General features: G+C 44.5%; 1 protein-coding gene and 1 long non-coding RNA gene across 6 annotated transcripts in view; one reads left to right on the forward strand and one right to left on the reverse strand.

The window, feature by feature from the left end:
- Window positions 1-27,962, forward strand: part of LOC109550235 (uncharacterized) — a 110,973-nt gene that overhangs the window by 49,102 nt on the left and 33,909 nt on the right. The window contains exon 2 of one of the 3 annotated variants that reach the window (XR_002176673.3): window positions 24,456-24,646. This is a non-coding gene — a long non-coding RNA (uncharacterized lncRNA). Of the gene's footprint in view, window positions 1-24,455; window positions 24,647-27,962 lie in introns of those variants that run through there. The other 2 variants (XR_012327586.1, XR_012327585.1) reach the window with 2 other exon arrangements.
- DCLK1 (doublecortin like kinase 1) overlaps window positions 23,678-27,962 on the reverse strand; it is a 325,943-nt gene continuing 321,658 nt past the window's right edge. For all 3 annotated transcript variants that reach the window (XM_033843538.2, XM_073795058.1, XM_073795059.1), the window contains one exon: window positions 23,678-27,279. In XM_033843538.2, coding sequence (XP_033699429.1) covers window positions 27,222-27,279 — 58 coding nt within the window. In that variant the 3' untranslated portion in view covers window positions 23,678-27,221. The remainder of the gene's footprint in view (window positions 27,280-27,962) is intronic.

Here is a 27,962-nt window from a genome sequence, read left to right on the forward strand (position 1 = left end):
CAAGCACAGTGCCTGCATAAGTAAGTGTTCAGTAGGTACTAGAGGTTCTAGCTGGGAAAATTAGACAGGAAAATGAACTAAAAGGCACCCACAATGGAAAGGAATAAGTAAAACTATATTTGCAGATGTCATGATCACCTTAGAACATTCCCATGATTTATATTGGTTAACTTTACCTTTGAATTAATAATTCTTTCAGATAAATTCTAGAGTAGAATTGGCACAATGCTTAAACCGTAAGGACTCTCTATCCTTCCTTTTTTTTTTTTCTTTTTCATGTAACTAGTAAGCAAATCAAATGGGCAAACCATTTTGTCCTCAGTTTTTACTGACTGAGATGGAGGTGGGCCCCGCAGAGTTTATGAGGTGACTCCAAGTGAGTCTGCTCTGCTCCCCGGCACCCAGCCAGTCAGCAGGAAACAGGAAGGAAGTCTGGACCAGTTACTGACATCTTGCCTAGGATTAGTTCTAGGGCTTTTAATGGGGAATGGACGTTTAATGAGGTGAGGGTCCCTACTGAGGGGTGTCCCCTGGGCTTCCTGAGTTTGAGGATTTGGGACCTCAAGGCATCAGGTACTGAGAAACTGTCCCACAGTCGAGGCCCTGCCAGGTGCATCATGTTCCCCGTAGGAAGTCTTCCCCACCACTCCCCATTGCCCTGCCCAAAGGGAAAGTGCTAGGATGTGAGGCCTCTGAGAGCAAGGACTTCCTTTGTTCATCACTGTATTACCAGTGCCTAGAACAGCACTGTCCAAGAGAAATATAATTTGAGTCACGCGTGTAATTTTAAATATTCTAGTAGCTACATTTAAAAAGTGAAGAGAAACAAGTGGAATTAACTTTAATTTATATGAGCAAATATATCCAAATTATTGTCATTAACCAATATTTCCAAAATATTATTTCAACATGTGATCAATATGAAAATTATTAATACTTTACTTTTTACTTTTTGTACTCAGTCTTTGAAATCCATGACATTTTGTACTCATAGCTCATCTCAGTTCATACCAGCCACATGTCAAGTACTCAGTGGCCTAATGTGGCTGCATTGTAGCCCTCACAGACCTAGAACAATTGCTGGCACGTGGCAAGCACCCTCACAGAGTTAATGAATACAGTTAAATCAGAGTCTCTGGGCTTCCTAGGGCTGTGGTAACAAATCACCAGAAGTTTGGTGGCTTAAAACAATAGAAATATATCCTCTCCCAGTTCTGGCGGCTGGAAGTTTAAGATCAAGGTGTCCACAGGATTGGTCCCTTTTGGAGGCTCACAGGGATAATTCCTCCCATGCCTTTCTCCCAGCTTTCCCCAGGCTCCTTGGGATTTCTTGGCTTGTAGACACATCCCTCCAATCTCTGCTTCTGTCTTCCTGTGTCTCTCTGGGTCTTTTTCTGTTTCTTATAAGGCCACTCTCATTGGATTTGGGGTCTACTCTACTCTGGGATGATCTCATTTTGATCCTTACCATATTTATATCTGCAGAGACCCTTGTCCAAGTAAGTTCACATTCTGAGTTTCCAAGTGGACATAAGTTGTAGAGGGGCATTATTCAATCCACTATAGGAACCTAGGCATTTATATTTTTAACAGCTCCCAGCTGATTGCTCTATGCAGCGTGAGCTAAGGAAACCCACACACATCACTTCATTCAATTCTCAACAGCCTTGCAGGGTGGAATTATTATTTCACTTTTACTGAAGAGAACTCTAAAGTTGGGAATCTAAGTAATTTGCCCAAGTTCTCAATGCTGGTAAATAGCAGAGCTCAGGCTCAATCCCAGGTCTATATGACTCCAAAGTCCATAGTCTTATAACCTGTATTCAATCCAATCTCATGTGTTCAACGTCTGTGGATTCTTATTAGCTGCCCTACATGAAAGTCCCTTGTGAAAATATTTCCTGTTTCATATTTCTAGTCTTTGAGTCAGTGGCTTGACGTCATTGTGCATTTTTCACATTTGGTCAGAATAATGTATTCTGTATAAGAACCATCTTTACGATTGTGCAAAGATGTTACGATTGTGCAGAGATGTTACCATTGTTGAAAAGGCTAAGAAAAGGATTAGTTTTCATTTTAAAGCTGAGGAGACTATGAAGGAAGGAGAGACTAAATTCAGTAACGCATGTGGCATCCCACTGTTTGAAAACCGTCATCAGATCTGGGAACAAAATCCAGGGTGTGTGTCCAGAGGTGGAAACAGCTCCTGAGAAGGAGCTTATGAAAAAATGTTTGGTAAACGCATCTAGCACTCTGAGGAAGGAACTCAGGATTACTGCGTCCAAGGAAACATTTGTTAATACAAGGGAGTGATCCTTCCCTCCAAAGTGTGTGTTCACTGTTTAACAGCAGAGACTCAGAGGACAACTAGGAAAGTGATCCAGATACTTCTGGTTGTGGGAGGGTGACCTGGCAAAAAGCAATCAGTGGGGAGATGGGAATACTCTGTTTCGTTTTTCACATATATGTGAGAGTAGACACAGCTCTCTTCATCTTTTCCTGGTATTTCTTCCAGGTTTTTATTTACCAGAATAAGTGGAACCATCCAAGCTTCGTGTAATGGCACCAGGATTCCCCACCACAGTGGGAAGGATTAGAAGGACAGGGCCAAGGTCAGGTCAGGGTTGTCTCTTGGTGAACTGGAAGCCCACTGCCAGCCCTCTGCCAAGTGGCTTTAGCTGAGTGCAGTGGCACCTCAGTGTCCATTGTCTCTGGCCCCTCATGGGCCTGACCAGTGGGGCCCAGGTGTCATTAACGTGGGAGAACAGTTACCAGCTGTGCAGAAGTCCCTTTGCTCAAATCAGCAGCTGTTAGCAGACTAGAGAGATCTGTCTCACTGAGACATTTCCAGGTCTGGGCTTGGCGTCTAAAGGCTTGGCATTTGGCTTCAAATTTGGTGGAAGGGGCCTTAAAAAGATGTTGATGTGGCCTCTGCCACGTCAGTACAGAAGGCATTGGGCTCACCTATTGTGTGTATGCTGTGGTAAAGAAACAAAAGCAAAAGCAAAAAAAAAAAAAAAAAACCAAATCCAAACAAAACCCAGTTTCTTGAGCTACTGCCTGGATAAACCAAAACTACAGGACTGTGGCTATACTGGAAACTGTTCATTTTGTGGTCTAAAATGCGGATTTTTATTTGCTTTCTAAAAGAACATATGCTCTGAGCCACAGAAGCTCTACATGCTTGTGTCATAGACTGCATGTGTGTTTCCTCCAAAATTTCTCTGTTGAAAGCTTAACCCCAGTGTGGCTGAATTTGGAGATGGGATAGCTTCTAAGGAAGTAAGTGGTTGGAATGAGGTCATAGGGTGGGGCCCTGATCCAATATGATTAGCGTCCGTATAACAAGAGACACCAGACAGCTTGTGTGCTCTCTCACTCTCTCTCTCTCTCATTCTCTCTCTCCATGCACCTAAAATGAGGAAAGGTCATGGTCACGCGAGCACACAGTGAGGAGGTGGCCATTTGCAATCCAAGGGGAAAGCCCTCACCAGACATAGACCCTGCTGGCAACTTAATCTTGGACTTTCCAGAAAGTCCAAGAAAATAAATTTCTGAAAAATAAATATATTTATATATTTTTATCTTAAGAAGATCAATTTCTGTTGTTAAGCTACTCAGTCCATGGAATTGTTATAACAGCCCAAGCAGAGGAATCCCCTCTGAGAAACGTGGCAGGCAGGAGGGTGGGGCACAAGCAGCCTCAGGCTCTCGCTTGGTCCTCCATCCCTGACCCGCCTCAGCCTCAGTTTCCTCATGAGTGAAACAGCGTTTGTAAGGTTGCTGATATAACACCCCCAAACAAGTGAGACCTTTTGGATGAAGCTTTCTTCCTGAGGGGTTGCCCTTGGCAACCTGATGACTCTAACTCTCTGCTCAGTGGGGAGGGAGACGTGGATTTTGATTTTCCAGGAGAGTTCTGCAAACCTGAGCAGATGGCCTTTCTTCTCCAGGTGGCATTATTTTACTTCTCTATAGACTCACGTGTAAGTTAAGGGTATAAAATGTTCTCTCAGGTCGTTTTCAGATCTAAAACCAGTTTTTCCCTGACAGTGTTTCTTCTTATTACTCATCATTATGAGAGACATCATTTTTTAAGGTGAAAAAACCCAAAACCAAACCCAAAACCAACCATAGGAGAATAGAGCTTTCCTGAAATATGGAGGAAATACAGTGCATACTGGTGTGTAGGTGTGACTTTACCTAACAGGGTGAACACGCTATGCTGGATATGGGGGTACAAAGACAGTGAGAGGGTCCCTACTTTCAAGGGTGGTCTTCCTTTTGATTTTTTTTTAATTCTTTTTTTTTTAGATGTTGGGGGTGGGAGTTTATTAATTAATTTATTTTTGCTGTGTTGGGTCTTCGTTTCTGTGCGAGGGCTTTCTCTAGTTGTGGCAAGCGGGGGCCACTCTTCATCGTGGTGCGCGGGTCTCTCACTATCGCGGCCTCTCTTGTTGTGGAGCACAGGCTCCAGACGCGCAGGCTCAGTACTTGTGGCTCATGGGCCTAGTTGCTCCGTGGTATGTGGGATCCTCCCAGACCATGGCTTGAACCTGTGTACCCTGCATTAGCAGGCAGATTCTCAACCACTGCGCCACCAGGGAAGCCCTTCCTTTTTATTTTAAGCTTAAAAAGCAAAAAGAACAAAATATAGCAATGGTTTGTTCTCCTACTGTTCCCTACCTCATTTATAGAGCATGGTTCATGTTTTAAACCTCTGAGAAATAATAGCAACAAATGCCAAGGGTGTTTTAACAGAGCTGAGCTGGGCTCACATTCTAAGCATAGGTATGGGGCACTTGTATTAAGTTAACATGCGTTAATATGTAAATTCATCTGATGCATGTGGTGAGGGTTCAAGATAGCAAACAGCTCTTAAACAGCTACTAAACTCAGCAAAAGCTAATTGCCCTTTGGAACTAGACAGGAGTAGTGGTTGCAGAACATTGTGAATGTACTAAATGCCACCGAACTGTACGCTTGAAAGTGGTTAATTTTGTATTATGTGAATGCCACTTCAGTTAAAAAAAAACAAAGACAAAAACAGCTGATTGCCACTTGGGCCAGGTGCTGGGCTAAGATGCACTTCAATACCCGAGATTCAAGGCCCAAGGATAACCATGAATCAGCGCAGTAGGGCCTCATGTCCAGTGAGAACACAGAGTAGACATGAAGGTCATAGGCCTGAGCAGATGGTTAGAGAGCCCCTATTCTTACCCAGTAGGACCCTGACCTGTGCGGCTCACCAACGGGTCTGATGCAGTGAAGTGGATTCCAGAACTTTCTTTTCTATGGTTGCCTCTCTCAGAGTTACTCTTTTTTTCACTTTTACCATATAATAGCGTATTTCACTCTTGCTTCATCACCCCTCCACCTAACTTTTAACGTTTTCTATGTCTGAAATGCCTGGCAATATGCAGCATAACACTGCTCCTGTCATGTTGCAGTTGTCATTGGCCCTTTGAAGGCCTCCTGAAAATGTCTGTAAGTGCAATGCTTTATTTTCACACATAGGGACACACCTCCTTCCTCCTCTTGGATTCCTCCCAGTTGCGGGATTCAACCCTCGTAATTTAATCACCCCGCTTTCTTGGCCTGGTTTCCATGGCCTTGGTTACATCATAATTTCCTTTCACCACATAGTATGTATTTTCTGGCCAACTGTCTTGTTTCTCCTCTTCTGTACAATTGTGGGTCGACAATGGAACCGATGTGCATTTAAGCTCTTGTTTCTTTTCTTTGAGGGAATGTTCAGGCTCTCTTCTCAGCTCCCCGAACTTCTAATTTCTTTCTGGTTCAACAACACTTGCTTGTCAGTGCTCACAGAATGAGCCCTTCTCCTCTGTCTTCATTCTTACCTTATTATTCACACTCTGATGTTTTGCATGTCAGTTTGTCTCCACCTTCAGGAGTAATGGGGCTGTTGTTGGATTTTTTTCATGTTTGTTTCTTTAATCTTTGTTCTTGTCGGCCCCTGCCCCCCAAGGGTGCCTCGTGACACTCAGTGGGTCCAAATGCATTGAGGTTGTGGCTACCCTTCAGGACACAAGCCATTGGACTTAGGGATCATATCCTGACATTGTCACTTGCTGGCTTTTGGATTCTGGTCTCATTTCTTAGTAATTATTTAGCACAGGTTTCAAGCAAAAATTCAATAAAGTTATGCCTGGGGCAAGGCATACAGAACATACATCTGCGGGATAGTAGGTGTTCCATAGAGGTTTGTTGGATTTAGAGTAAATTATTTTCATCTCATGAAATATTTTCTATAATCTGAATCTCTGACTGTAAAGATGCACTTAAACAAGAGTGCAAGAAAGGGCTTCCCTGGTGGCGCAGTGGTTGGGAGGCTGCCTGCCGATGCAGGGGACACGGGTTCGTGCCCCAGTCCGGGAGGATCCCACATGCCGCGGAGCGGCTGGGCCCGTGAGCCATGGCCGCTGAGCCTGCGCGTCCGGAGCCTGTGCTTCCCAACGGGAGAGTCCACGGCAGTGAGAGGCCCACGTACCACAAAAAACAAAAAATAAAAACAAGAAAAAAAGAGTGCAAGAAAATATTCATCATGGTGGGAACATAAATTGATACAACTTTTCTGGAGAGTGATTTGACCACATGTGTCAAACATATTAAAAATAGATAAACTCTCTGTCCCAGCAATTCCAATTTGAGGAATTTATACTAAGGAAATAGTTGATCTATACAAAGATTTTACTATGAGGGTATTCACTGAAGCCATGTTTGTAGTCATAAAATATTGAAAATATCTAAATGTTCATCAGTAGGGGATGATTAAAAAGATCATGGTATATCCATAAAAGGAATAGTATACAGCTGTTTTTAAAAGGTGTTGTAGGAGAATACTGAATAACAAGCATGATATGCATGACATTTTAATTGAGATAAAGCAACTATACTCCAATTAAAAAAATAATCTGTTAAAAAAAGGTCAAAACACGCTTGGATATGTAATAGATAAAAATCAATCTTATCGATTTTAAAAGTATGAAGTCCTGATCTCCCCACTTGTCAGATATGCTCTACCCATAGCCACTACCACAGTGAATAGCAACTCCATCCTTCCAGTTGCTCAGGACAAAACTTTGGAGTCATTTTTTTATCGTCACAGCCACATCCAGCTTATCATGAAATCCTTTGACCCCTTACCTTCAAGGTCTGCCCAGAATCTCAGCCTCACTGGAGTCATTGCTATCATCCTAGTGCAAGCCACTCTCATCTCTCAGATGAATTAGTGCAACATCTTCCTGCTCATCTTGCTGTTATGCCTCACAGGTTATTTCAACACAGCAGCAGAGGGACCCAGTTAAGGCATTAAAACTCGTCACAGAGAGCCTCTGCTCACAGCTTCCCACCTCACTCAGAGTCAAAGACATGGGAAATGGCCTACAAAGTCCTCCACACCCTCCCCCTTAGCTCTCAGACTGCATCTTGTACTCCTTTCTCCCTTACTCTCCCCACCCCGACCATACTTCCCATTTCTTGATCACACCAGGCAAACTCTTACTTTAGGGCTTTCCTACTGGCTGTTCACAGGTACCTGCATACCTCCTCCCCCACCTGCTTCCAGTTTTTGCTCAAACCTTCTCAGCGAAGTCTCCCTTAACTGCCTTATTTAAGAGTCCATCACGACTCCCTACTGTCAGCACTCTTGATCACCTTTCCTAGTTTTATATTCTTCCCATAGTCTTAGGACTTTCTAACTAGCATCTTCCATTGATTTGTGGTGCGTGTTTTTTCTACAGTTAAACATCTCTGAAACTGAGATGAGACTGACAATCACATATGCCTTCCAACGACTTGGCGGCTGTTTTCTTTCATAGCAGTGCAGGGAATGATGGTGCATCTTACATCAATGGTGTGATGGATTGTTTGCAAAAATGATTGCGATTAGTCTCTTCCTTGTACCCACGCTTCTTTTCAGCGTGACTTTGTAGCTCCTCTATTTTCCTGTCCCCTAAAAGTTGCCCACTACTGTGGATTGCTTTGATCAATACATTGTGGCAGGAATGAGAGGCCAGTTCTGAGCCTCGTCCTCAAGAGGTCTGTGTCTATCCAGTCTCTCCTTTGGAAATCTGGCTCTGGCCGTACAAACAACCCCAAGCTGGCCTGCTGGATGACGAGAAACAATTGGCCCGGTCGCCTCCCCTGCCCCAACTGACAGTAGAAAACTCCAAGAAGCAGAGCTGTCTAGTGATAGGCAGCTAATAATGAATACATGAGTCATCTCAAAAGAGACCAGAAGAACCACCAGTTGAACCCAGACAAAATTACTGACCTACGGAACAGTGACCTAAAGAATGGCTTTCCTTTTGGTGTGTTTTATTATGCAAGAAGAGATAATTGATATTGATGGTGTCTGAGATTCAATGAAAAACAATGAATAATTTTCTTATGTTTATATTTATGTGTATATTTCCCTCTAAGTAAAATACAAGCATTACGAGAGAGGGATTTTTGCCTCTTTTGTTTTATGTGATGTGAGCTTCTTCCCCACCTCAGTGGCTCAATCAATATTAGTTGAATGTCTTGTATGTACGTAAGTGCGGGATAATCCTGTTTTTGTGAAAGACTCAAAGGACATATGCTGAGGTCTTCATCGTGGTGGAATTTTTTTCCACCTTCTTTGCTTTACCCATGATGTCCAACTTTCAACACTAAACATGCATTCCTTGCATTTCAAAAATCATTTTTGATGTACTTAATCTTTGCAGCAATACTAGCTTTGTACTAGCTTTGCAGCTAGTAACTCAAGTAGCCCAGACCCTAAGGGGGTGATACTTCCTCACTGGCTTGGCATGGTCTTATTTTTATGTTTGTGGCAACTGGGATTTCTAGTGTTAAGGATATGGCTGTTTTAACTGCTAAGAGAAAAATGTCAGCTCTGAACACCTTCCTAGTTTAGGGCTTGGGTCTATTTCAATTGTTATCCAAAAGATTTTCCTAATCTACTGTTTCAGTTACACCTATGGTAACATTTAGTTAACACCTCACTGCAGTTATTATTTGCAGCTATTAGCACATCAAAATGGTGTCTGTTAGTTGAAGAATTAAGACACTGCCTGTGTTGTTTTTTCTTTACTCAGGGTTAACATTTGTTTGCTGAACCTCTTTTCTACAAAACTATTAAAAGCCAGATTTATACTAACTAAATTAAAAAACCCTTAAGTTGAAGAGGGTGGTGGGGCTAACACACCCACTATCTATTCATTACTGATAAATGCTCATCATTGGTGAACTTTATCCAGTGTATAGATACAATAATTATTTCTTTAAGTATTTTAATTTAGGGACTAGAGCACTTTATAACATTTGAAAGCTTTCTCTTCTTCACTGACAACCCAGTTGCTTACTAGGGCAATCTTCCTTTCTCTATCCGTCCACCCTTTTGCCCTAAAATATTTGTTAGCATCTCTTCTCTTTAGGCACAGTGCTAAGTGCTGCAGAGAAAAACATGGTGAGAGGTCAGTTCTCCCAAGAAGCTCCAGTGTGGTGAGACAGGCCTGCAAACACATAATTGCCCTCTAGCGAGATGAGTTTTAATGGTAAATAGTACTAAATAGTACAGTGGTGCACAAAGCAGAGGTGACTCAGTTTACTCACTGGGGTGGAGGTGGGCAAGGTTAGTCCCGTCTTCACCAAGACAGAGATGTGCTCGTGAGGTCTTACGGGATGAGTAGAACTTGACTGAATGGAGGAGACGCTGTCGAGGAAAGGGAGGGGCACAGGCTGCAGGTGTGGCAGGAGAGAGAGAAGAGTCATAAAAAGTCTTGATTTGAAAAAATATCAGCTTTACTAAGATACAGTTGTTTTAGCTTGAGTGCAGTGGCGTTTTGGTGTCCATTGTCTCTGGCGCCTCCTAGGGCTGACCAGGGGGACCCAGGTGTCATGCATCTGGAGGAACAGTTAGCAGCTGTGCAAAAGCCCCCTTGTTCAAATCAGCGGCCGCACTTAGCAGGACTAGGGAGATCTATCTCACTTCACATAGCATAGAATTCACCCTTGTAAAGTGCGCAAGTCGGGAGTTTTTAGTATATTCACAGAGTAGTGCAACTATCACCTCTATAATTTTAGAACACAGTCATCATTTCCAGAAGAAACCCCGTATCCATTAGCACTCACTCCCCACCACCAGTTGGCAACCACCAACCTACTTTCTGGCTCTGTGATTTGCCTGTCTGGACATTTCATATAAATGGGATCATACAATATGTGGCCTTTGGTAACTAACCTCTTTCACTCGGTGTAATGTTTCCAGGGTTCATCCGTGCTGCAGCATGAATCAGTACTTCAGGTCCTATTATGGCAGAATACTCTCTGATTGTATGGATAAACTACACTGTATTTATTCATTCAGAAGTTGATCACATTTGGATTGTTTCCACTTTTTGTCTATTATGAATAATGAACATTTGTGTACAGGTTTTTGTGTGCACATGTTTTCACTTCTCTTGGGTATATACCTAGTAGAATTGCTGGGTCCTATCGTAACTCTTTGTTTAACAATTTGAGGAACTGCCAAACTATTTTTCAGAGTGGATGCACCATTTTAAAATCCCACCAGCAATGTAGGAGGGTTCTAATTTCTCTCCATCCTTGTCAACTCTTGTCTGCCTTTTTCATTTTAGCCATCCTAGTGTGTGTGAAATATCATCTCACTGAGGTTTCCATTTGCCGTTACTCTAAGTAATGATGTTGAGTCTTCATGGACTTTCATATTCATTCTTTTCTCTCAATATATCTGTCTTTTTAATACATAAGTAATTAGCTTTTTAATACACAAATGCTTCTCTGGATTTTAAAAGAGATAACAATTAACTCATTTCCTTCCATCCACAGTCTTATCTCTAGCTTTCCAGTCTCAACCGAAGCTCTCTGAAGAGTTAACAATACTGGTCTGGCTTGCCACCATGTTGCACAGCTCCCGGTGGCACCATTCACTCAAAATACAGTGGGATTGGCTCCTTAGAGTAGGGCAGTAGTAGCTGCCCTGGTCCTCTCTCCCCATTCCCTTTGTAATCTAGCTTCCAGGATCCATCACTTTTTGGAAACTGTACTTTACCTACAAGGCAGAGCTTCCCAACTGCTCACTGGTATGCTGAGAATAAGCTAGAGGTGGGCCTGGCTAATAATCCCTTATACTTCAGGGCAGTCAGTTGGGTGCTGGGGAGCTAGAGCTTCTGGGCTGGTTGCATCTGACCCAGGGCAGCCTTGCCTGGTTCCCTTGGTATCATGCAGATATCCTTTTCCATTCTTCCATGACACAGGCTTGAGAAGTGCTGCTAAGGTAGCTAATAACCGCCATATTGCTAAATTCTACCGACTTTTTTTTTTTTTTTTAAGTTTTCTATGCACTCTCTACCCTTGGCTTTCACAATACAGCCTTCTCATGGGTTCTGCCTGCTTCTCCAGCTGCTTCTGTCTCTTCTCGTGTGCATTTTCTCCTCTATCCAATCACTATTGGTTGAAGTTCTTCAGGGCTCAGCCCAAGACCACTCCGCTTGGCCCACACTCATCTCAGGCATTCTCATCCATCAGTGAGTTCCTATATATAGACGACTAAAGATATATGTCTCCTCTGGGTTCCAGACTAGTATATCCTAATGCACGCTCTAGGTCTTTTGGATGTGTCAGAGTCACCTCAAAAAGAACACGTCTAAAATTAAGTTCAGCATCTTCCTCTACTCCTTCAGCTGGCTCTCTTCCAGAGTTCCCTAACTCAGGGACTGGGAGGGACCATTATCCCTCTGTAAGCGAGAAAGCTAAAATCATCCCTGACAACTCCTGCTCAGACCCCTCATGTTCAAGTCCTGTTAAGAATAGCTCCTAAATACCCATAATCCCCATCTCCACTATCACCACCAGAGTGTATCTACTGTCAGCTTTTATCCGTACTGCTTTCTACCTCTGTCTTCTCAGCCACACCCCCTTAAAGCTCCTACTAGTGCCAGAGTAACCTTTTTGAAATGAAAATCTGATCCCATCACCACCACCCCCACCTCTTACTTAAAACCCATCAATTCCTCTGAGGGATAAAGATGAACCACTGTTCTCCCTGTAAGACCTGCCTGTCTATCTCTCAGGTGTCTCACACCTTTCTTCCTCCACACTGGCCAGATTTCAGTCCCTTGGGCTAGCATGCTTCCTTCCACCACTGAGGCTCTGCACAAACTGTTCCCCACAATGCACTTTACCCTCTTCTTTGCTAGTTAACTCTTACTCAGGCTTCTAATCTCAGCTCAGGAAGCCTTCCTGACCTCCCTATTTCCATCAAATTCCTCTATCCGATACTCTCATTGTACCCTGCATCTCCCTTTTATAATACTCATCACAGTTGAAATGCTCTTTGTGCAATTATTTGATTAATGTTTACCCACCACTAGACCACAAACTTCAGGAACCAGGGGATAGATTTATTGATTTTCTATTGTATACTCAGTACCCAACAGAATGCCTGGTACATTGTAGATGCTTAAGAACTGTTTGTGGAATGAATGAATGAGTGCCATAATAAGAAGTTGGCAGTTTATCCTGTGGGCTCCATTGAAAGAATGCAAACAGAAAAGTAAGATGATTTGCATTTTAAAAAGAAAGCTCAGTCAGCAGTTTTCAGACAGGACAGACAGGGGTTGAAAGGACCAGTTTGAAACCTGTCAAAATAGTCCAACTGAAAAATAATGAGAACGTAAACCAAGGAAGTACCAGTGGTATTGAAGAGCAGGGGATGGGCATGACGATGGTAGAATCGATAGAACTTAGTGACTCAGTGATGCCTGGTTGGAGGGGAGTGACCAGCTAACCCAGGGTGTACAGGGCATGGAACTTATTTGCAGCAAGGGAGAGTGGGCTCAGTTTTGGACCTGGTGAAATTCGAGGTCCGTATGAGTCATGCTTGGGGAGATATCTACTAGGCAGTCTGATATTTTCAGCCCTTTTCATGGGATGTTAATAGTTTTTCTCAGTGAACAAAGTTCAAGTTCATTCTTTTAAAAGCAGAACACTTCTTGGAGGCTTATCACCCTTTAATTACTCCTTCTCTTAACAAAATCTTCTTGAAAGAGCAAGGGACACATGCTCTGTCTACGTGTGCTTACCTCTTGTTCACCTTTCTACTCTCTGCTCTCTTGGCTTCTCTGAAACTGCTTTCAGGAAGGCTCCCAGAAGCCAAATCTGTACCCTGAGAGACTGAATATGCAAATGGATAATGCCAGACTATATATAAAAAGAGAACTTTGACCCACAACCTGCAGCAATAAGCCTAGGAAACCAATCCTTTCATATACAATGGGCAACCCAGGAAGCCAGCCTGTTATAAGTCAGGAAGCTTGTAGGAAGCTCTAGATGGCTATCGCTGGTGACAGTTCAGGAAGCTAAACAGTAACTTCTATAAGCCCCAAATGGCCAGGACTTGATTAATAACTGGAAATTTCCCTATTTTCATCCCCGCTTCTGACTTAGGACCAACCAGAGAAAACCAAATATGCACCCCTAACCAATCCCATAGTATGCCCCATTTCTAGTTGGTCCACCTGCAGTCGCCCCAGGCCAGTGGCCAGCAGTCAGGGCGCACCTGAAGCCTTCCCGTTTCCGCCCTAAAGCGTTCCCACTCCTCTGCCTGCCTTCGGGTCTCTGCCCAACACAAGTGATGGCGGCTGACTCCCTTGCTACAGCAAGTCCAGAATAACTAGCCTTTGCTTTTCTTATTTGGTTGATCTTTATTTCCATAACCCTTCCCTTTTTATCCTAGGAACTCACTCAGCTGCATTTAACACACCTCATCACTCCCTCCTGGAAATCACCTCTTTCCTTGGCTCCAAGCCCCTCTTCTGATGCCCAGTCCCTCATGTCTATGAGTCTTTGCTTCCTTCAGGGTCTCCTGTGCTAGAGGGGCCCAGGGTGCCTTCCTTACCCCCCCTCTCTACTTAGGTTCGTAACTCTCCTTGGTGGTGGTATTCACTCTTAAAAGTTTCAAATATCGCTTTTTGCTCCACTCCCACACCCGTGTGCAGCCCAGCCTTGTTCCTGTGGGTTCTCCCCTCCCAGACGCTCCACAGTCCACTAAACTCAATATGTTCAAAACCAAGTTGGTCCACCACCCCAGCACCCTTGCCCTGTCCTCTTCCCTCCTCTGCTACTCACACGGCGCTCACCAAATCACCCATGAGAAATAGGTTCTGTTGATTGATTTGGCCTCCTAAACATGTCCTTACTGCCTTTCCTCTCCATTCCTATCACCACTGCCCACTTTAGGACTTCACTATCTCGTCCTAAAATATTACCAGTCCCCTAATGGGTTTTCCAGTTGCCAGGCTTGTCCCCTTTCAAACAAGCCTCTACTCATGACAGAGTCATCTTTTACAAGCATCCATCTCAGCATGCCACACCCTACCTAAAACCCTTCAATGCCTCTTCATTGTTTCATAAGGTACATAGGTCCCCATGATGTCCTTACCAGCCACATTTCCTGCCATGCAAGGTTTGGAACTTGGTGTCCTAAGCAGACATGTTGCGCCATTGAGATCCCTGAGCCTGTGCAGTGATGTATGTCCCCAGGTGGTGGCAAAGCTCTGATGATGCTCTCACTTGCCTCCTCGTAGGTGACCTATGGTCTTAGCTTGGAGCCCTTAGAGAACGTTTATAGCAAGTGGTTTGACGCCTGTGAACAGATCTCTGCTCAGGGAGCTGCTGGCCGGAGGGCCATATTGGACTGAATTAGCTGTGGTTCATGAACTTGAGAATTCTCTATTTTGGAAACCCTAGCTTATACTTGGCTTTTACGTATGGCTGAAACCAAATAGAGGAAAATAGATGCTTTCCCAGGAAAAGGGGAATTTCAAACTCTCACCCTCAGAAGTTTTCATCCACTGCACAAAATGAGTCCCCGCTTATACTTACAAATGTGGCCCTTTCCCTCCTGTCACCCTATCACCAGATAAGGGTCCCTTCTGTGACCCTCACTCTCCAGAGACATGGCCAGTGTCCCAGTAGGCATCCTACTGTCAGCCAAACCAACAGGAAGAAAGAAAGTCAATATCGGAGGGCAACCGGCTGATTGTTAGAGCTGGGCCCGGGTGGAAGAAAGATAATGGTCTGGTGATTTCACACGTAAACATTTTTTTGTGTGTGTGTGTGTGTGGTATGCGGGCCTCTCACTGTTGTGGCCTCTCCCGTTGCGGAGCACAGGCTCCGGACGCGCAGGCTCGGCGGCCATGGCTCATGGGCCCAGCCGCTCCGCGGCACGTGGGATCTTCCTGGACTGGGGCACAAACCCGTGTCCCCTGCATCGGCAGGCGGACTCTCAACCACTGCGCCACCAGGGAAGCCCAAAGATTTATTATTTATTTATTTTATTTATTTTTGGCTGCTTTGGGTCTTAGTTGTGGCATGCGGGGTCTTTTGTTGCGGCGTGGGCTTCTCTCTAGTTGTGACGTGCGGGTTTTCTCTTCTCTAGTTGTGGCGCACAGGCTCTCTAGTTGAGGCGTGCAACCTCAGTAGTTGTGGCGTGCAGGCTTAGTTGCCCCACGGCATGTGGGATCTTAGTTCCCTGACCAGAGATCGAACCCGCGTCCCCTGCATTGTAAGGCGGATTCTTTACCACTGGACCACCAGGGAAGTCCCTTCACACGTAAACATTTTTAAGACGCCAGTAGCCAGCAGGCTTCACGTCAGATATCTGTGAAGAGCAGCAGCGTTGGGGGAAAGCGGGGAGACGGGACACGCCTGCCTGGAACTGAAAGTATAGGAGCTTGGATTGGAGAAAAGGGCACCTCATTTTTCATGTGCCTCCCTGATTTACAGCAAGCCTGACCTTGCCGTAAGGTCAAGGTTGACCTTGAGGCTGACCGCTCAAATCTAAAGTCATGGCAGCTGTCTCCCACACTGGTGGCAAATGGTGAAGTGGATGACAGTGTAGGAGAGTAAACAGAGCCCTAGGAGGCCGGCTGTGGCCAGGAGCTGGTCCCATGTTACAGAAGACTACTAAGCCTGACGCTGGGGGGGATCATCTTTCTGGGGGATAATAAGATGGCAGACACTTGGGACGGTTAAGCTGCCTGCAGCAGGAAGCTTGCTGCATTGTGTGATGTGGACTCACATTTTTTAATCACCACGCCCCTCCATATACATATATACATACACACAGAACATACACGCCACACATACATGCACACACACATACACATACACAAATACACACATACACAGACATCACAAATTCACACCATACACATAGGCACACACATACACACACACCACGTAGCACATGCATACATGCAAACACACATACGCAACACATCACATACCACTCACACATACACACTTTTTGGATAACTAGGTAGTGATACCGCTAGGAACTCCAGTACTGGCACCCACGTCCGCCAGATGCTGTGGAGTGGGGGAAGGAGCCTGCTAACTACAGCAGCACAGAAGCAGCGGTGGTTCTGGGTCTGAGCTTTTAGAGGTAAATGTTGATGCAGCAGACATAGAATGGAGAAGCTCTGTCTCTACGTCACATGTTCCCTGGCTAGCGAGGCTTTCAGCATGAGTTACGGTATCGGGGATATCTCTCAGGGCGTGTTCATGACCCGCAGGGCAGGAAACAGCAAACAGCCTACCCAGCCACTGTGCTTTGACTTCCCCAAAATGGTGTCTGTTCCTCGAATAGGGGCACATGGTCTCTCTTGTGAAAGCTAACTTTCTTGGAAATGATTCCCAAATCTCCAGGCTTGAAGAGGCATGATGGAGGCCGGGGCCAGAGTTTGCCCAGAGGCCAGTCTGGATTTAGGGCCACATTAAGGAGAAGCGAAACCTTGGGCATTTATGGTGGAGAGGCCGCATGGTTTTCAGGCAGCAGACGTGTCTCTTGGGAGGGGACTGAGCATGGCCGTGGTGGGGTTTATGGGGCTGTTGTTGCTAAAACACTGATGAGTGGAGCTGGGCGCTGGAAGGAGGCCTGACTTGGCCCCAAGAGCCCCTGGCCTCTCTCTCACCTAGAACGTTCCTCTCCTTTAGAGCGAACCCTGCTGACAAGTTGGGGACAGAGCTGAGTTGGATAATCTTGATCATGACAGATAGGAGTGACCCTTTAGGTCCAAGGGCATCCTCTGCTACTGTAACTCCTGGGCTCTGGTTAACAGGGGCTCACGGAAGCTCTGGTCGGCTGACACTAAAGAGATCCGAGGCTCAGCAGTGATCAGACCTCCTCCCGGCACCTGGTCACCCAGGCTGGCGGGTCTCCACGCTCTTTTATTCCAGAGAACCAATCGTCCAGGTGATAGTCGCCTCCCTCCTTTCTGCACCAGGGCTGCTCTTGGTGTGTTTTCATCAGACCTTTTTGGTACAAACATGTTCAGAGAGGAAGGCCCTGTTGTGAGAGGCCCCGAGAGGCAGCGGAATCGAGGCACACGTACGCACCGACAACATTTTTACAGAAAAGCACACCAAGGTGCGGGCAATTCAGGAGAACCCACAAAACCACTGGACAGAAGTCCCGTGAGAGAATCAGCAGATGCAAGTGTTGGAATGAGGCCTCCCTCCCATCCCGAGCAGGAAATGTTCAGTTTTCCAATTTAAGAAGCCAGTGTGAACCTTCCTCTACAGAGGAATTTAAAAAAAATAGAAGCTATTGATGAAGCCCAAACAGTTTGCTCAGCACGAGAGCAGAGAACTTAGAAAATGTTGAAAAATGAAACATCCACAACAGTGAGAACAGAGGGGACCATGTCGAGAGCAGAAATTAAACATGTCTAGGTTGGCTTGGGCTTTGATTTACCTGTTGAAAATGAAAGGATATTTCACATTCTGAACAATGTTCCCATCATGACAAGTTCACCGCTTCATCGGAAGAATCCAGCAAATTAATAGGTAATTCTGATGGAATAATGAAACCTCTCTCGGGTGGAACGTTAATTATCACCCTGCTGGAGGGAAAGGTGGTAATGTGGATTTGCCCCAGAAGGAGGAGAGAGAGCGCTATTTTCAGGGTCAGTGCATTTCTCTTTTCCTTTTTTTATCAGCAGTGAAGCAACACAGGTGAGAAGGAAGTGATTTTTTTCTCCCTGTGAGCTGAGAAGCTTTGTGAGTTGGAGACTCTACTCCTTGTAGGAAAGGATTAACACATGACTAGCCCTTCCGTTTGCACAGGGAGGCTGCCCTCTGCAATTGCTGTGAGGGATCCATTAGGATCCGTGTTATTTCGGGAAGTGTCTCTAATGTCCCCCCAAGAGTCATGCACCCAGCTCCCCTTCCTCCTTAACCAGCTCTGGTGACCCAGAGTCTGGGGCTGTTTCATTTTTAAGTTTACCCACCACATTCTGAGCACACACAGCGAGGAGATGGGCTGATCTCCATGCCTGTTCTCCTGCATGACAGCTGAGGGTCTGAGGGTCCCAGCTCCCTGGGCTGTACCCTGGCCTCCTTAGGACCACCCTTAAACCTCCCTCTTACCCATTCTGAGCTCCACCATGTTCTCTAAGTATGTCCCCATGGCTTAAAGTACGTTCCTCGTTCTCTTGACTGATTCCTACTTATCCTTCAGACACTCACTCAGGGGCACCTGCTCCAGGAAGCCTCCTCTGAATCCCCTCGCCCCTCCATCTCAGTTAGATGAACTTCCAAAGTGCCTGCGAAGTACCCCGTGCTCTCCTCTCGCGGCCCTGCTCATGCTGGTTGATGTCTCTCTGTTTACTTGCTTCCTGCACGGGACCTTGGTCGTCGGGGAGGCAGTGGTTAGGTCTTTTATCTCATGCTGCCAGGATGGATCCCAGGATCCAGCAGTGGGACTGGCACCTGATAGGAGCTTGCTGGAGATGGGATTAGACGAAGTGCCCCGATGGCAGATGGCGGAGGGGGCCCCCCAGGTTGAAATTCCTGTTACTAGAAATTCCCAGGTTCAAGGGAATTAGGTCCTCCAAGAGGATCTCGAAAGTCAGGGAGAGAATGGACAGTAAAGTGTGAGAATTAGAACATTTTTGGGAAACACCCCACCCCCTGCTTCCTAAAGAAATGCATTGATGGTTCTATCAGTGGGGTCTTATTATTCATCCTGTCACAGGGGGTGGAGGGCACTCCCCTGAATGAAGAGTGTGGAAGAGACCATGTTAAACCTACACTGAGGTATGTTCTCTAATTCCCGCAGAGCACGTCCTCGGACTGGGCCTGAAGAGCACTCTGTGAGACATTAATACTCTTCCTTCCCTCTAAACTCCCCAGTAACACACTAGGTCTTAGGACTGGGGCAGCTTTGGTGTCAGCAGCCTTCATTTCTTCCTTCCCTCCCTCTCTCCGTCTCCTATTTCCTTCCCATCTTTGCCTCCTTCCAGGGCCTTTCTAAGGGTGACACATGAATATATGAATTGTTGTAACAGAGCAGGCCACAGATGTATTCGCATGTGACTGACGGTTGGCCTGCTCACAGGAGCACAGTCTACACATGCTGAGGGGGCCAGTCTCGGGCTGGTAGGGATGCCTCTCCCCCGACAAACTGTTGGTCGGCCATCTGTGAGTGATAAATCAGGTGCCCCAGCCCATGGCCATCCAGAGGAGAAGATTTCTCTCTCACTAGATCTGAGATTCTTAAGAACAGGAGTGGTGTCTTGTTCATCTTGGCTTCCATGTGGTGCGTCACTCACAGTAGGTCCTGGAGAATGCTTGTTGAATAGATGTGCTAGTCTACGACAGTTGTAAATCGCATGCTAATTACAAACGGCAGAGAAGACTCTGGGAGCCTTCTACCCCAGAGGCCAGGAGCGGAGCCAAGAGTAGCACAGGGTGTGTGCACCACTGAACAGGCAGATGGTAAACACATCCTCAAGTGAGAGAATCCAAGTTGCCATAACCACAAAGCCTGATTGGATGTGATGTCCAGGTTATCTGAACCCTGGACCAGGAGTCTGAGATAAATAGCAAACCTTGCAGCTAGAAACACATTTTCTCATCTTTAAAGTCTTCTAATCCATAGCAAAAAAAAAAAAAAAAAAAGGACAATGGGGTGTCTCTTTTCTAAGCCCAAATGGGGTACCCTCTGTGGTGCTGGCACTTACTCAGGAAACATCTGAATGAATGATTTGGATGTGCAGGCAAGCTGGCAAGGACATCTGTCACAGAGCTGGCGGCCAGCATGGATTTGGCTGGTCCAGCTGGCTGGGCGGGGCTCCCCCTCTTCCCTTGGTGCCCCTTCTGGAGCTGGGGAGGCTGGCTGCCTTCTGAGATAGAGCAAAGCCTTTCTTCTGTGTAAGGAGGTAGTAGTGTACGGAATTTCCTAGGACGCTTCTTCACCTGTTTCATTTGACCCATTTACCACCATTTGCAGAACTTCCTTATCTGAACATTAAGTCCTACCTTTCAAAAGTCCTGGAAGGCCTTTCTCCCAGTTTCCTGATGTGGTAGTTTTATCATCCTCAATCCCAGAGTTGCCGGTGTTGGATGTTTCTGTGTCAGGGCACGTTTTTTTCTGATGGCAGGTTTTTGGCAAAGCCGCCAGCCTCATAAAACAAGGTAATGGTCCTTAGGAAGCAATCACTTTAGCTATTGTTTCACAGCAGTTGCCCCGAAATCCTAGAAAGGACCCAGCAATTTCACTGCAGAGGAGCAAAAGGCACAAAAACAGCAACAGCGGTAGCAGCAGCAGCATGTAGATGGCCAGGAAGGTGACTGCTAATTTTACAAGTGCTTGGAGATATTCTGGCACCTTCCTAGGACACCAGGGTCCTGCAGTCACTTTTGCTGGCCGACTTTTCAATCTCCTAGCATTGAACAACTCACGTAAGAAAGAACGTTATTCCCTTGTACAGCATGGCGATTTTCTCTAAGGTCAGTATTGCACATGGGATGCTTGATGGGACATCGCTATAAAAATGGCAGCTAATTACAGGTTAGCAGATAAAACAACACTCTTCTCTGGAGATCTTGTTAGGTGGAAGGGTAAAATAGGCCTGAATGGTATTTGATTTCTTTGTGTTTATCCAAGTCACTGGCCCAGGCAGGAAGGTAATATATGAAAAGGGACATTTTTAGAATAGCTGTTTTTGAATTATGCTCATGAAATATACACTCTGCTAGGAAGGACATGTGGGAAAGCTACACTCTGACTGCATGACTAATTTTTAAAGCCTTGCATAGAGAGAATTCCCCTCAAGAACACAGCTGGGTTATTCCTTCATGGACTGAATGTGTCAATTATGAATTGAACTAAAATGAAATTTTACTCCATTATGGCAAAGTGAACTGAGGAGTGGACACTGGAGCTCGGGTATTACGTAGCAGTTCATACACCAAGTACTATTATTTTATTAACTTTTAAGAACATGTCTTACATAAAAACAGGCAACATCAAAAAAGCTCAGTTGATAAATGAACATAATATATCACAGATGATTTCATCCACATTAACCTACATTTATTAGCTTAAACTGAGAGATTAGGGAAAAAAATTGGATCTCATTCCAGCTTTAATCATGGATACAAATTGCTTGAAAGTTATTTCATTAAGATTCTGAAAATCAAAGATTAACCTGTGCCATCTGATCCATGCAGCAATTGATAAATTCAGTATTTTTGAAGGAAACACTGTTTTTTTTTCTTGCACCAAATTGAAACCTTTCAGAAACTTGTTTAAATGCATCAGGTTCCTAGCCCACCTTTTCAGTATGCATGAGCAAAATACTATTTAATTTCACACTCAGCTAACCCTTTAATAATTTTCTTTCAGCCAGATTGAAAAAGACCATTATTAATTTCCTAATAAAATTAAAAAAAAATAGTTATCGAGGATGTGACTCTAACCTTGGACCAGTTTCAATTTCTTTTTATTTTTTCTGAGAATATATCAAAAATTAATGTCAATGGTCAGTGAGAAATTGTCCCTAGAGAATTATTCAAGGTCTTTTTCTTACCACATTCGATTGGACTGGAATGAACTGACATTATAGCATCTTTATCATCACTTTTAAGATCCTACTTTACTTTCTCTTAATACTGACAGTGAAGACTTTTAGAACTATTATTTACTTTAAGTTAATAAAGTATATCACAGACAAAAATATACAATTTTACATTGAAGCAACATTAAGGGTCTCACATCAGTTAACCAAAAAAGAATGTTGAGGACATTTACAGGTAGGGTTTAATTGTAGAGATTGCTCTTCCTTTATGAAAAGGTATGAAACTAGAGCTCTCACTTGTCTCCAAGGGCAAGAGATTGCAAACCTCATGATCAAAACACCTGCCGGTTAGAGGCTCACTCACTGAAAAATGATCGCATAGCTTCAGCGTTGAAGCCCGAGAATGACAACAACAAAAAATCCAAAGGAAAAATAAAAACCACACCACGCAGAGGCATTCTCAGCTTCTACATTGAATTTCCTGTTTCCCACCAGTTTACGACCCTTAATGTTACTGGATGAATGGTTGCATATTTGAGATGATTAAAAAATAAGACTGCCTTAAAAGCACCACCTCCTCAAGTATGTAACTACATACAAATGGAAGATTCCTTCTGACAGTCCTAGGGACCCCATTTGTTACTGTTTCATGTATAAGCACCACTGAGCCAATTTTTAAAGCACATTTGCAGTGATCAAATGTGTCCTCAAGTTTTGCTGATTTTTTTGTCTTTAAACCAAGAAAGTGTGAAGTGCATTATCATATTACGTGCTTATCATATCCGAATTGACAAAAATGTTAATTTGGAAGTGCTTTTAATCACTATTTTCCTCAACAGACCAGAATGGCTTCATGAAACTTGATTAAATAAAGAAATCCGTATCTCCCAAAGAAGCATATATCTGACCCTCTATCACTGCATGCAAAATAAGGGTCTGTCTGAGAGCATTTTTCCCAAACTCTTAATGGAAATGGCAGACAACACGCAGGAAAGGCTAACCCTTGAACTGACCAACTTCAAGTTTTAAAAAATCTTTGATTGGATTCCCCCCCGCCCCACCCTGAAATCATATAACAGTTTAAAAAATTAACGATTTACAAATTATAGAAAAGATACATTATCTACAATATATGCCAGGTGACTCATTATTTGTTTTTAAACCCACATCCAAATGAATAATTACATTAAACTACCATCTTGGATCTTGGTGCTTTCTAAAATTCTGAATTCACAATGAGGGAACATACCTGATTTTTTGGTGGTTCTTTTCTCGGGAGAATTGGGCAGAGAAAAGAAGGCGGCGAACCTTCACTCTTTGGAACAGGCCCTCTACAGCAAACTTCAGCCTGGGGCACCTTTTTATGGTCAAATTAAAAACCTTTGAAATTAGAAGTTTATCATGGAAATGCTGACAGATCCTGACCCAGAGACAGGCTAGCAGGCAACACAATAATATTAAGAAAGCTCTCCCTCAAGCACAATTGCCTTTCAGCACAGGGGATAGAGTCGTCTAATGGGCACTGCTGGCCAGCAAACAACCATGATTTAATGTACATGAGCCTTGGTCATACGATAGCTCCGTGACCCTCTAAGCTAAGCCAATTTTTCTTTTCTTCTATTTTTTTTTCCAACTGAAACATACCTCAAAGGGTAAAGGATTGCAATTTTAGCCTTCATTCATGGATATATTGCTTTTTTTCAACAATATCTGATGGGCCTGTTAACCACCACCCGTGCAGGTCCTGAGCAGGTTCTAGGAAGGTCTCACTGAACACAAAACACCAAGCGTTTTCAGTAGTTTATTTGCAATTTTTTCTCTGCTTATTTTAGTATGCACCACGTGTAAGTTAGATAAGGGCTACAGTAAAAACATTTTCAATGACTGAAATCTTACTTTTCCTTCTAATGATCTGGAGCAAATCACATATTCATTGATTATGACAAATAAAATGATTTCTGCTACAATGTCGAGAAAAAAATGTGTTCATCAATATGAACAGTTCTCATCTACAGAGATGGTTTACACGATGCAAGTAATGAAAGTTTTTTCCTTAACAAGTCTACTACCAAACTGAAACAAAATGAATCTTAAAATTCCCTTGAAAATACCATATGGTTGGTCATGTATCAATAAAGGAAAGACAGTCCCCATCACCAGGCCACCACCATAAGAGCTATATTAAATACTTAGGAAAAAAAATATGGAGACACTTGTGGCAATGATTAAATTGATAATTATAGAGATAGATACACTGCCGTAATGGTACATGTTTATTCTATAATAAAGTGAAATAAAAAATAAGATCATTTGGTTATAGAAATTCCTTAAAGAACACCACCACTTAATTATTTCAAACTTGAACTATCCCAAGAATGTTGTGAAAAAAAATAGAAAGTACTGGCTAAAAGCAAAAGCAGTCTGGGTACACCCACGTAATCAGCATGCCTTGTGCTTGTCTGTTAACCCTCTGAGTACATCTCTGACATTCAGGATCTCAATAGCTTAGTGCTGAAAAGATTGCATTCCATCTGATTACTCAATATTTCTACTTGACAGGTCACATTCCGCTGTTTATTCAGCATAGATCGCTCAAATTCTACAGCGATGCACTGGGATCCCCATGCTGAATGGCCCTGCATTCTTCCGAGCTACCCCTCTGCAGTGTTCTGGGAAACACGCCACAGCTTCACACGGTCCACAGTCCTTCAAGACTTGGATGGAAAAAGGCCTGAGCCATGCACTGTAAGGTCTGTACACTAGATATTGGAGCAATACGTGTAATGCCCACAGGAAAAGCAGTAATTCAGAGAAATTCACAATCTATTGTAGGTAGGTCTCTGCCCATAGGATTTTTTCATATTCCCACATTTAGAGTTAAGGCCAAGCTATTTACCTACTCCTTAGTCTTACTTAGAATAGTGCTTTGCTTTAGAGTTCTAGAGAAAGCAGTCGTTTCTGACCAGTTCAGGGAACTTTACTAATATGGAATCTACCTACACGCCGCACCCTTCCTCGTGTTCTGCCCTCCTCCTCCCCAAAAAACCCAGCTGATTTGTGCTACTTTGTGATGTTGTGTATTAAGCTTTCAGGACCCTCTAAAAGGGAGTTGGGGGCAGGGGGAAATCTCAATAAATGATCTAATATATACATGGCAAGACAACACAGACCGAAGAGATAAACCTAAATGTGAAAGAGCAAAAAACTGGGGGAACAATTTTGCAAAAGTCATGACATGCTGTGATTTTAAAATCTAGAGTAATATAGACCATACCTTCATCAGTTGGAGAGTAAAAAGCAGCCATCGAAGATCCATCTGTATTTGAAAGTAAGGACTGACTGTGGAAGTGCTGCACACAGATTTCAAGACTTTCAGGTATTGAAGTATATTTCAAAGCCGAGACAGTGAGTGCTGTTCAGCCATCTAGATGCAAATTTCATGAGCCATCACTCACTGGTGGTCTCCCGGGCCACACAGTTGAGCAAACCTTAGGAGGACATTCGAGTCGGGCCCCTGCCTCCCAACACCATGGCCAGCCTCCCCACTAAGCATCGCAGTGACTACAGGCTGCCTCAGGCCCCCATTCTGAACGTGACACACTGCAGTAGAAGCTCACCGGGGGAGACACAGGGCTAGGGAGAAAGATTTGGTAACAGGAGTAAAATACATGTGTCGGACAGGACTTGGCCCAAAGAGAGAAAACAGCATCTCCCTCTGGATGGCTAAAGACAGTGCTATAAAAAGGTCATCTTGGGCTTCCCTGGTGGCGCAGTGGTTGAGAGTCCGCCTGCCGATGCAGGGGACATGGGTTCGTGCCCTCGTCTGGGAAGATCCCACATGCCGCGGAGCGGCTGGGCCCATGAGCCATGGCCGCTGAGTCTGCGCGTCCGGAGCCTGTGCTCCGCAACGGGAGAGGCCACAACAGTGAGAGGCCTGCGTAACCGCAAAAAAAAAAAAAAAAGTCATCTTAGGGAGTGGAAGTTTTATCCTCAGGAATACCCTCTAGGTCTCCCATTCCTGTTCTCCCTGAGAGACTATTATGTAGGTAACCCAAAGATGCACATGGAATTATCTTCCCAATGGTTTATTTCTTTAAAAACCATTTTGAGACTATTCTAGATTGTTTGCCCACTCTGCTTTCTCCTCGGCCATCTTGCGGAGCACCTGCCTCTGGGCCCCTATGACCCGGTGCTCCTCCTTTTTACGGATTCCATACTCTATGTGGATTGCACACTGAAGACTGAAATGCATGAAAAAGCAGGTGAGAAAAAGAACAGGATCTTGTTGCCTCTTTCTGTTTGACATTCCAGCCCTATAGAGCACCTGGCAATTTATTGCTCTTTTCCACCAGTTGTGTGTTTTGTTTGTTTTTTCCTGTAGAGGTCTCATACTGAGCAGGCAGACTCTCACTCACCAAACACAGGACAAGATATGGTGCCTTCCTGAGGGTCTGCGCTGGCAGTAGCAGCAGCTGAAGTGGAAGCAGCATTTCTGGGGCGTCATCAGCACATCTTCATATGGAGGCAATTTGGGGGTGAGGGCACCATCTATATCCTGGGTCAGGCTGTTGGTCACAGGCCCAAGTCCCTCCACTCAGGATGCAGGACTCAGGGCAGCTGACAGTTAGACCTCCAATGCAAAAAAAGCCCCTTTCTTAATAGGATTGTGAAGAGGAAAGAGGGGGTGCTGATGCTTAAGTTATAAACCTGCCATGTTCTAAACCCACAAAAAAGGACACGCAAGATATCATTCTAGACACTCTTCTTGTCTGGACATCTCAGCATCTAATAACAACCCCTTGATCTGCAGCAAAGTCAAGAAACATGTGTGTATAAATCCAAAGGCCTGAAAAATCCCCCAAGGGTTCCCCATAAAATCCTATGCACTCAGAGGGTTAACAAGTGCTATGTTACATACTGCAGATCCTAGATTGACTGATGAAAACATTCATTGCTTCTATGTTTAAAAAAGTTGCAAAGTAGCCTTAACCCTTTGAGGACCCGATTAGCAGCAAGTTGCCATCTCCACCAACGACAAGTCACAGTCTCATTCAGCAAAGGGAAATCGCTACAAGGATACCAGAAAACACACTGTTCTGCTCGGCCATTCAAGCATTGAGTGCTAGGTAGATCAGATGAAACTGTTTTACATAAATTTGGAAAAACAAATCTCAGAGTCTCAAAGGGTTAAGCTAGGACTTCGAGTAAAAGGGTCTTGTTAAAAGGGCGAGTTTGGGGAGCGAACAGTCTCGGAGGAGCTCGGGGAGTAGTCTTCCGATTCCGAGTTGAGTTCGGGCGGAGCTGGCTGGGCCTTGTACCGGCTCCTCACATCCGGGTGGCGTCTTCGTCGGAAAACCTGCCTCTCCTTATCAAGAGCGGTGGTCTAGCAGGGGCATAAAATGAGAAAGAGGACAATTAGGCTGAAGGAAATGGCAAAAGGAACGATTTCTGGAACTTTCTGAGGTCAGAAAAATATGCTGGCTAAGTTAACCTGTCCACGATGACTCACTTTTGGTGACCACAGTCACCACTGCTGGGGTGCCCTCTGCTCCCCCACAAGCAGCTCCTAAGGGCACCTGGTCATGACATTGCAGGCACAGGCAGGATGGATGATGTTGTGGGTTCAACAGCTCCCTGGCCCTCCCCAGACCTCCGCTAGCACCACATCTAATACCCTCGGTCGCTCCCAGCCTAGCCAGAGACCCCCTGGTAAATGGGAGCCTCAGGCCTGTGTGTCTGACACGTGAGGACGCCAGGCATGTCTCGTTCATCAACATTCAGCTCCAGGCAGCTGTCTAATAAAGATGAGAGGTGATGAAGTTGTCAGACATGGAAACAGAGCCACAAGCTCGTCCTGTTATTTTAGCACCTCCTCATTCTAAATGATCTTATTATCTGTTGATGAGGGAGTATGGCTCAATCTCTGGCAAGGATGGGTTTAATCTGAATGAACCCAATGCCTGAAATTGAAAACTGCTTTGAATGAATGCAGTTAAACCTGATGGAAACCTTCCCATGGATTTTCCTTTACAAAGTTCATTTTCATTGTAGTGTGTGGTAATTTAC

This window comes from Tursiops truncatus, chromosome 18 (assembly GCF_011762595.2).
Source record: "Tursiops truncatus isolate mTurTru1 chromosome 18, mTurTru1.mat.Y, whole genome shotgun sequence".
NCBI classification, from domain to species: Eukaryota; Metazoa; Chordata; class Mammalia; order Artiodactyla; family Delphinidae; genus Tursiops; species Tursiops truncatus.